The 10,609-nt window shown below is 42.5% G+C and overlaps 1 protein-coding gene across 6 annotated transcripts in view; it reads left to right on the top strand.

The window, feature by feature from the left end:
- LOC112255707 (LIM domain-binding protein 2) overlaps positions 1 to 10,609 on the top strand; it is an 82,872-nt gene that overhangs the window by 65,424 nt on the left and 6,839 nt on the right. The window contains exons 6-8 of one of the 6 annotated variants that reach the window (XM_042325623.1): positions 161 to 284; positions 4,392 to 4,445; positions 5,247 to 5,377. In XM_042325623.1, coding sequence (XP_042181557.1) covers positions 161 to 284; positions 4,392 to 4,445; positions 5,247 to 5,377 — 309 coding nt within the window. Of the gene's footprint in view, positions 1 to 160; positions 285 to 4,391; positions 4,446 to 5,234; positions 5,384 to 10,609 lie in introns of all 6 variants that reach the window. The other 5 variants (XM_042325622.1, XM_042325621.1, XM_042325620.1 and 2 more) reach the window with 5 other exon arrangements.

Below are 10,609 nucleotides of genomic sequence, written 5' to 3'. Positions count from 1 at the left end.
GTTTCAGATTCAGCATGTATAGGTGATACCCTTTGGAGCAAAGCTCACATAGTGATTTAAAGATCCATTTTAACCAACATGGAAAACATGTTGTGTGTGCGTTTTAATACTTCTGAATCTAACATTTGCGCGCGTGTGTGTTCTTGTTCTCCATCTGCAGCTGTGTGTCATCCTGGAGCCCATGCAGGAGCTCATGTCTAGGCACAAGACCTACAACCTCAGCCCTAGGGACTGTCTGAAGACATGCCTGTTCCAGAAGTGGCAGAGAATGGTGGCCCCGCCAGGTAACGTTTGTACTGCCTTAATCACCAAACACACTTGTCTGCAGCTGTCAATGGCAGTGTCCCAAATGGCACCATATTCTCTTTACAGTGCACTACTTTTCACCAGAGACCTATGGGACGCAGACAATGTTGTTATAGTGACTTATAAGTAATAGGAGAGCTGAGGTGACATAATGACAATGGTTGGATTGTCTCATTTCTAATGAGAGCATGTTGAAGAACAGAGAAGGTAAATATCTATTATATATTGTGTGTGCTTAAAATGTCTTCTCCCTGTCAGGAATCGGGAAATTTATCAGCAATTCCTGAGACAGACAATTCCTATTTGAATAGACTGTAACCAGACATTTCAAGGTATTATGATTGATCGTTTGAAGGGTGGTTCTTGAAAAATAGTTGGCTTAAATTGGCTGTACAGTGTTAAAGCTGGAGTAGAAATGAGCAGGTGTTTTGGACATATTTGAGGCCTGCAAATTACTGCAATGTTCGCCAGGGCATGACAAGACATCTTTAAAAAGCAACACCAGTAGAAACCCTTTGACTCAGATCTGTGTAATGTGTGCGAGGCTTCTGAACTTTAATTAAGGGTGGCTGGTGTAATCAAACTACAAGATCCAACTCCCTCGCTTGATAGCTCCCCAGAGGTTTGAATTTGTACTTTTATAAAAATCAAAAAAATCGTTTTCACTGTCATTGAGCGTAGAATCGTAGACTCTTTGAAAAAGGAGACGTTGAACTGTCATTGTCTAATTGCGCACAAGGGGATAAACCTTTGTTCAATTGCATGTTGTATGGTGTTAGGGATCAGTGAAAAAAAAATTTAAGATGCCAAACATATCAACTGTATAGGAGCTGATAGCAGTTTGGGGATCCAGAAGCCTTCGGAACGGATTCAGACAACTTGAATTTTTCCACATTTTGTTAGGTTACGTAGCTTATTGTAAAATTGATTCAATCGTTTTTTTTCTTCATCAATATACACACAATACCCCATAACGACTAAGCAAAAATACGTTTTTAGAATTTTTTTGCTAATTTATCAATTTAAAAATGGAGAAAAAAATGTAATATCACATTTACATAAATATTTAGACCCTTTACTCAATACTGTGTTGAAGCACCTTTGGCAGTGATTACAGCCTCGAGTCTTCTTGAGTATGACGCTACAAGTATGACGCTACAAGTAAGTAGACCTGTATTTGGGGAGTTTCTCCATTTCTTCTCTGCAGATCCTCTCAAGCGCTGTGAGGTTGGATGGGGAGCGTTGCTGCACAGCTATTTTCAAGTCTCTCCAGAGATGTTCAATGGTGTTCAGGCTCTGGCTGGGCCTCTCAAGGACATTCAGAGACTTGTCCCAAAGCCACTCCTGCATTGTCTCGGCTGTGTACTTAGGGTTGCTGTCCTGTTGGAAGGTGAACCTTCGCCCCAGTCTGAGGTCCCGAGCTCTCTGGAGCAGGTTTTCATCAAGGATCTCTCTGTACTTGGCTCCGTTCATCTATGCCTCGATCCTAACTAGTCTTCCAGTCCCTGCCGCTGAAGAACATCCCCGCAGCATGATGCTGTGACCACGTAGGGATGGTGCCAGGTTTCTTCCAGACCTGACGCTTGGCATTCAGGCCAAAGAGTTCAATCTTGGTTTCATCAGACCAGAAAACTTGTTTCTCATGGACTGCGAGTCATTAGGTGCCTTTTGGCAAACTCCAAATGGGCTGTCATGTGCCTTTTACTGAGGGGTGGCTTCCGTCTGGCCACTCTACCATAAAAGCCTGATTGGTGGAGTGCTGCAGAGATGGTGGTTCTTCTGGAATCTCCACACAGGAACTCTAGAGCTCTGTCAGAGTCTCCATCGGGTTCTCTGTCACCTCCCTGACCAAGGACCTTCTCCCCCGATTGCTCAGTTTGGCCAGGAGGCCAGCTCTAGGAAGAGTCTTGGTGGTTCCAAACTCCTTCCATTTAAGAATGATAGAGGCCACTGTGTTCTTGGGGACCTTCAATGCTGCAGACATTTTTTAGTACCCTTCCTCAGATCTGTGCCTCGACGCAATCCTGTCTCAGAGCTCCTGTCTTCGACCTCATGGCTTGGTTTTTGCTCTGACATGCACTGTCAACTGTGGGACCTTACATGGACAGGTGTGTGTCTTTCCAAATAATTTCCAATCATTTGAATTTACCACAGGTGGAGTAAAATCAAGTTGTAGAAACATCTCAGGGATGATCAATGGAAACAGGATGCACCTGAGCTCAATTTAGAGTGTCATAGCAAAGGGTCTGAATACTTACGTAAATAAGTTATTTCTGTTTTTTTATTTTTAATAAATTTGCAAAACTTGCTTTTGCTTTGTCATTATGGAGCATTGTGTGTAGATTGCTGGGGATTTAAAAAAATATATTTTAATATTTTAAATATATTTTGTAAGGCTGTAATGTAACAAAATGTGTAAAAGGGCAATGGGTCTGAATACTTCCCGAAGGCACTGTATGTGTTACATGTTGCCTTGACTCATTGCTGGTTTCCAGACTAGTGGACTTTATACTTCACATTGTATTGGTTGTACAGCCAGGTTATTAAAATGGTAGCTTTTGTCATTTGAAACAGATCTTGGATCAGTTTTGCTGGTCATACGTTATTCGTGTGCCACTACAGCTCGTCCGTCCAGCTGTGTTTTTAAACAAAACCAAACTGAACTATGCCGGTCTACTGTAATTGTAGTTTCCTCATTAGTCAAGTTTTTCATCTTTCCTCCAATTCTTCTCGGACCAGGAAAATGGTTCTGTTTTAGCGAGGAAGGAAGCACAGATGCATTTATGCGCTGATAAGTATTTTTTTGTGGAAATGGATTTGAGTTTTAGTGCGTTTTTTGTTCAACATAAAGGTAAACAGTTGTGATGCCAGAAAAGGATTTCATGTTCCTGTACCCAGGCTTGTCAAAGTAGTGGATGGGAATTGGTAATAATTGGTAATTTTGATAGTTTCTCGTGACAACCATAAACATTCAAATGTAGTAGTAATAGAGAATTTGATTTGGTTGTAGTTGCAGACATTATATTTTTTATTTAAAAAATGTGTGTATGCTCCCCAGTTATGTTATCTACTCAGATAAATGATTCACTAAGCATACAAAACATTAAGAACACCTTCCTAATATTGATTCAGAGGAATAACATGGACTCTACAAGGTGTCCAAAGCATTCCACAGGGATGCTGGCCCATGTTGACTCCAATGCTTCCCACAGTTGTTTCAAGTTGGTTGGGTGTCCTTTGGATGGTTAACACACGGGAAACTGTTGAGCCTGAAAAACCCAGTAGCATTGCAGTTCTTGGCGCAAATCGGTGCTCCTGGCACTTACTGCCATACCCCGTTCAAAGGCACTTAAATATTTTTGTCTTGCCCATTCACACAATCCATGTCTTAACTGTCTCAAGGCTTAAAACCCCATCTTTAACCTGTCTTCATCTACACTGATTGAAGTGAATTTAATAAGTGACCTGGATTCACCTGGTCAGTTTATGTAATGGAAAGAGCAGGTGTTCTTCATGTTTTGTCCACTCAGTGTGTGTTGCTGGTTTGCTTTTGAATACTAAAGTATCTCCCTTGGTGTGATTAGTATAAGAACCTCTAGAAATGTATTTCATTTTCAGACATCTTTTTGAAGAGCACAGATGATATATATATATATTAATGAGATTGAGAGGAATAACATTATCTTACAAACACTTGGTGAAAATGGCTAAATAAATGTATCAATAAATGATGTTTTTCAGAAACAATATTTTGGAGATATAAGTACTGTTAAGATCTCTACTTCACCTATTTTCAATACTTTACACAAGATGAATGATCAAGGACATACATGCTTTTTAATTGCATCTTTTATTAATTTATTCATTAAATGTCTAGCTCATAAAAAAAACGACTTTTCATAATTGCAAGTCTTCTACAGTAATAATGTTTAGGCAATATCTTTGTTGCAGGGAATGTACTTTTTTTTCTCCTTCATTCTCTCTGTTTTCATTTCTCTCTTTCTCTCTCTCTCTGTCTGGCATTTAATTACAGAAAATAATTCATCACTTCAATAAAACAAAACTAATTTTGGCTCCGGTTTTAGCTGGACACCCACAGAACTTCAAAACGGAAATATTCCCCACAAATCACAAAAAAGGTACCTTTTCTGTCTTCGTATAGTTTTCAATAGAGATCGAAGTAGTCTAGGGGAGCTGCATTCGATTATCTCTGAACGGAATGCCATGAAATACATTGTCATGTACTTTGTGTTTTCGTCATGACTGCTCAACACCGGTGCCGAGCGCGAAGACGAAATTTGATGACTGTCGTGTTTCGTTCTACATCACTTGGAAATGGTTTGCTTAAACACCACACTGTGCATCACTACTCCGTGTGGCGATGCACACAGACATACAATCTGACTCACAAAGGCAAATCACAGCAAAACAAAAGATAGAAATGGCTACAGAAGCCTGTACGACTACAGATATACTGTAGATACAGTAGGATAAAAGGCGATGTTATCGATCCCAGTAGAGTCATCTTAACGATGGAGAGGCTATCGAGAACTGTACAACACCAAGGTCATTACGGCATTCACGTTAAGTCAAGCGGCACGGTCTACTGTTGAGCAATTATGCAAATATGACAGGGGTTCTTTCTTATTGGTGCATGTCTTGGGAGAGGTTAACACCTTTTGATTTCATCTCGGATGTTAACAAAGCATGGATCATTTTTGAGTTGTTGAGTATTGTGCGTATTGTGTGTGTGTGTGTGTGTGTGTCTGAGTATGTATGTCTGTCTGTCTGTCTGTCTGTGGATGCTTGCATAGGTGTGTGTGCATGTCTCCATACACACGTGTGTATACGTTGTGTGTTCTTTATGCGTTACTCCTACCTTGGTATATGCATTATGTTGTCCGCCATGGCTCTTGTTTCCTTTGCTGGTCGTGCCAAAGCTGAGCCAACGAGACAGACAACGACGAAGAGGAGGAAAAGGAAGAACTCTGCCAGCAGCGCCAACAGCAGCGTGGGCAATGCCAACAGTAAGAAGAGAAGCCCTGCCAGCAACTTCAGCCTCTCCAGTCAGGTACCTGTAAGCATCAGCTCTACCGGTTTGGCCCTCTCTTACACCCCTATACACCACATACAAACCCTTCTGCACAACTACTACAGATGCACAGGCAGGAAGACATGTAAATGGAACGGAACAATTCATTTATAGGACTATCAATCTACCGCCATAATATGTTTACTGAAGTATTCATCTGGAATTCGAGAAGTATCTTTGTTGCTTCGTTTACACCCTCTGCTCTGGGGGATGGCGTTATCAACCCGGCGCGCCATGGCTCTGGTCTATCCCGCATTTGCTTCCTCGACATGGCAATAGAACGGGGCCACTCGACACAGTTTGAGGTTAAACACCTACTTAAACCACTGAGTGTTGCACCTCACGCTTCACATCGCTCTGGGGGATAAAGTGCTATTGCGCTTCAGTTGTTTGCACAGGCTATAGTACTCTCTCATTATCACTCACTGGGTTTGCTAGACGTACAGCATGTACGGACTGTAAGGAGTCATACTGACCGTTTAGTACTGTGGTCCCTCTGGCTGGGGGTGTTTTTAGGAGGGAGGGGGGCAGGGAGACTGGGGAACTGTGAACTCTCTTTGTTTTGGGTTGGGTTGTTCCACACGGTGCTTTGCAGGTCATTCTTTGAAATCCACGGTGCATCTCTCTTTTTTCTCTCTCTTTCTCTCTTTCTCTTTCTTTCTCCATGTATATATTTTCTCTCTCTCTCACACACACACACACATAGACACACACCCTCTCCAACTCAAGCTCGCCCTCCCTCTTGCTCCTTCTGGATCTGCCTCGCACTCTCTCTCTCTTCTTCTTCCGCTCTTTCACACACACACACAGACACACACCTTCTCCAACTAACTCCCTCTCACTCTCTTTCACGCCCCCCTCCCCCTTCTATCTCTTACTCAATCAATCAGACAACCACACATACACAAACATGCGCACCCACACACACAATTGTTTTCTCAGTGGATTGCTGTTTGGCTCAGCGCCATCTCTCATGATCACATATCTGTATACCCCCTCCACCCCCCTCTCTCCCTACTCCCCAATCCTGAAACACACACTTCCTATGGCTAACGTTGACACGCGTCTTTAAGAGCAGCGGCGGAAACATGCTGGTTACATATGTTGCACGCCAGCTAGCTTTGTCTGAGAAGTTGTTCGTTCGTTGGCTGAGCACAGGCCCTACGTGAGCCCAATGACAATAAGAAGTGGACCCTGGCGAGGAAAGGGAGGGAGGGGGTGAATGGGGTGGGGGCATGGGGAAGTGAGGGGGAGGGGGTTGTTGTGTTGTTCAACAGTGACCTCTACTGGTTGCTAGGCTGAAATGACATTGAAAACCATGCAGAGTGCTACTATGTGTTTGCTGGTGGATTCTTTTAGAACATTCAGGTAGAAATGGATTGCGTAGAACAGATATGATTGTGTGTTAGCTTCATTTGATGAATTGCTATATGCATCTCTCTGAACATTTCACCTCAAGGAATATACCCCTGAAAATAATCCTGAGCCCTTACCTACGCATTCTGTGTTTGCAGATCTTAAAAACCTCTTAAGGATCGAACCCTTTAAAAAAAAAAAAACACATAAAATGACATACCCAAATCTAACTGCCTGTAGCTCAGGTACCTGGAGCAATGACATGCATATTCTTGATACCATTTGAAGGAAACACTTTGAAGTGTTTAGAAATGTGAAATTAATGTAGGAGAATATAACACATTAGATCTGGTAAAATATATTTTTTCATCATCTTTGAAATGCAAGAGAAAGGTCACAATGTACTCTTCCAGGTTAGGTGCAATTTCAATTTTGGCCACTAGATGGCATCAGTGCATGTGTAACGTTTTAGACTGATTCAATGAACCATTGCATTACTATTCAAAACGTTGTATCAAGACTGCCCAAATATGCCTAATTGGTTTATTAATACATTTTCAAGTTCTAAACTGTGCACTCTCCTCAAACAATAGCATGGTATTATTTCACTGTAATAGCTACTGTAAATTGGACAGTGCAGTTCGATTAACAATAATTTAAGCTTTCTGCCCATATCAGATATATCTATGTCCTGGGAAATGTTCTTGTTACTAACAACCTCATGCTAATCACATTAGCCTACGTTAGCTTAACTGTCCCGTGGGAGGGGGGGGGGGGACACCGATCCCGTAGTTAAGGGACTAGATAGGCTTATGCTGAAGGTCCTGCCCTTCAATGGGCATAGGGGAGCATCCACCATATTGCTTACACCTGTCCAGTTCCTTCAGACGTGCAAACACAGAAGGAGTAGGGGGCCAAGGGGGTCTGATCCCTCAAAAAAGATGCTAATAAAGTAACTGATAATCAGACAATGAGCATTCTTAGCTGTCTTAACAGCCCATTGCTCCATTCAGGGCCAGCTAAAGACAAAAAGTAATGAGATGAGTATATAAAACGTTATTAATTAGATCACAATTAACACTCCCCCAATCCCAGTCTGACTACCAGCTGTTGTCATTGGTGGGTGGGGGGGGGGGGGCAGAGGTAGGTTGACAGCCAACTTCACAGGAACAGATGGTGAATTCAAGGCTTGTTGGCAATCAGCATGTTTTGAGCTAATGACTTAATTAGCTATACAAATGAAAAAAATCTGTGTGGATATTGTAATTTAGTCAAAAAGCTCACCTAAATTAATTAGCACGATTTAAGGCGTAGTGGCGGTCGCTAGGGGGGTTTTGAGAGAAGTTTTTGAAAAGAGGCTTGTGTTGCGTCTCGGATAAACAATCTACCCCCCCACCCCTTACGGAGCCTCTTTGGTGCAGTTATGTATGTGTGTGTCGGTGTTTGTGTGTGTGCGTGCGCATCAGAGGAGGGGAGCGAGAGCTCCCATGCCACGCCGCGTCGACACACATGGGCAGTGAAGCATGTGCTCCATTTAACTGTGCGGCTGCCTTCCGAGATGCAGCGGGAGGTTGTGGGCTGCTGAGGAGAAAGAAGCTTTAGCAGACCAGGGGAGACGAGATGTACAACTCAGCCTTCATAGAACAGCCAACACCGTCCTAACATAGTCCATTTGATCACATATTTAAAACTACCGGTAATCAATAATCTAATATTGCTTGTACTGAATTGCATCTCCTAAATACTGTTACTTATTTTTAGACCTGTACATATCAAAATAGAGAGTTAGCATCACCCAATTCCTTCACAGTGCAAATAAAGAATCATCCAAAGAATACAACTCCCTATGTTTTCATCTGTGACCTCAACACAAGGGGTCATCTCCTTGAAATATGTCCTACATGATTACTATTGATTGGTCTGTGAGGGGCGGGAAGGGGAGGATATTCCACTTCATCAGTGGGAGGGGGTTTCATTTGTACAGAGTGCTCAGAGCGGGGTCGACCCTGTACATGCGGGTTCACCGGTTTCACGGTGCTTCGCCATACACACCAGCCATACACACACTCCTGAAAATTCCCCCCATGCACCAACTGTTATTGCAGGAGTGGCAGGGGGTTGTGTCAAAACACACAGCCAAGGGGTAATGCTCCGGGCTTTACCCCTTTGGTGAAGCAACACACACACATCATCAGCAGTTGAAGCACACCAGCTTATAAATTAGACGGGTTGGAAGCTCATGAGTAGTTGTCATAGAAATGGACAGAGGACTCCCTTGCCACAGAAGACTGTGATGGGCAGCTTATGGGTTGTAGCATAATGCTCTATACAGGTTTTATCCTAGGTTGGGATTCAATCTGATCAGCGTTGTGTTGTAGCACTTTACATTTAAAGATAACTTCCAATTGAGCTGACATCTGCAGCGTTAACCGTAAATGCGACCTCCGCTAACGTGGGGGAAAATGCCTTTAAAATCTGCATGGCCAGCTGTCTAGCGCGCTGCGCAATGAATTGAATCACAGCCTTAGTAAACAATGTCTTGTAGCTATAATAGAATGGTGTCGTGTCGCCTTACCAACATATGGTGTCAAAAGTAAGATCTGAACCCACACCTCCATTCTGGGTTAGAATTAGAAGCTCAGGGGTAGGCTACTTGTGTAGGCTACTAGTCTTGATGAGTCTCAATGTCCTCTAGTGTTTTAGCTTTTGACCATTTTAGGGCCCTTTTGACCCTTAATTGCTTGGGGTGGAATATCATGCATAGAGACACAAATTATTCAGCAACAAGCAGGAACACAGAAAGCCTTAAAGCAGCAATATGTAACTTTTGTGGGCCACCTGACCAAATTCACATAGAAATGTGAGTTATAGGTCTGTCATTCTCATTGAAAGCATGTCTAAGAAGCGGTGGATCTCTTCTATGTGCACTATTTCTATGCTTCCCGTTTTTAAGTTTTGTTTTTGCGTCTTTTACTTTCGGTATTGTACATCAGCTTCAACAGCTGAAAATACAATAATTTTGGTTATGGACAAGATGTTTCACAGTGGTTTAGATGGTACACTGATTCGTTCTACACTATTACTTGCTTGTTTTGTCACATAAACAGAAATTCGTCAATCTATTAGAATTTTAAGCAAATCCCTGAGCGATTTCTGCATAGTGCACCTTTAAGTGACTAACATCCCATCATGCTTAGGATCATGTATAAAAACTCTGGGCAGGCCATTATTTTGGCTACCATGGCTATGCCCCAATAGGATGACAATGTTCCCATCCACAGGAACGAAATGGTCACTGAATGGTTTGATGAGCATGAAAATGATGTAAACCATATGCCATGGCTGTCTCAGTCACCAGATCTCGACCCAATTGAACACTTATGGGAGATTCTGGAGTCTCGCCTAAGACAGCGTTTTCCAGCAACATCAACAAAACAACAAATAATGAAATTTCTTGTGGAAGAAGGATGTTGCATCCCCCCAATAGAAGATGCAAAATGGCACTGACAGAGAGGGTTCTTAGGAAACTATGCAGTATTTTGTTTTTTTAATGTATTATTTCTTACATTGCTACCCCAGGAAATCTTAAGTCTTATTACATACAGCCAGGAAGAAATATTGTATATAAGAACAACATCAACTTACCAACATTACGACCATGAATACGACTTTCCCGAAGCGGATCCTCTCTTCAGACCACCACCCAGGACAATGGATCTAATCCCAGTAGCCGACCCAAAACAACAGCCCACAATTCAGCCATCGGTTCAGCCATCGGGCTTCTCCATGAATCGCGCCGACAGAGATAAACACCTCTCTGGGAAGAGGAAGGGCGTGGGTGTATGCTTTATGATT

Source organism: Oncorhynchus tshawytscha, linkage group LG08 (assembly GCF_018296145.1).
Source record: "Oncorhynchus tshawytscha isolate Ot180627B linkage group LG08, Otsh_v2.0, whole genome shotgun sequence".
Lineage (NCBI taxonomy): Eukaryota > Metazoa > Chordata > Actinopteri > Salmoniformes > Salmonidae > Oncorhynchus > Oncorhynchus tshawytscha.
This window is presented reverse-complemented; position numbering and strand designations above follow the sequence as displayed.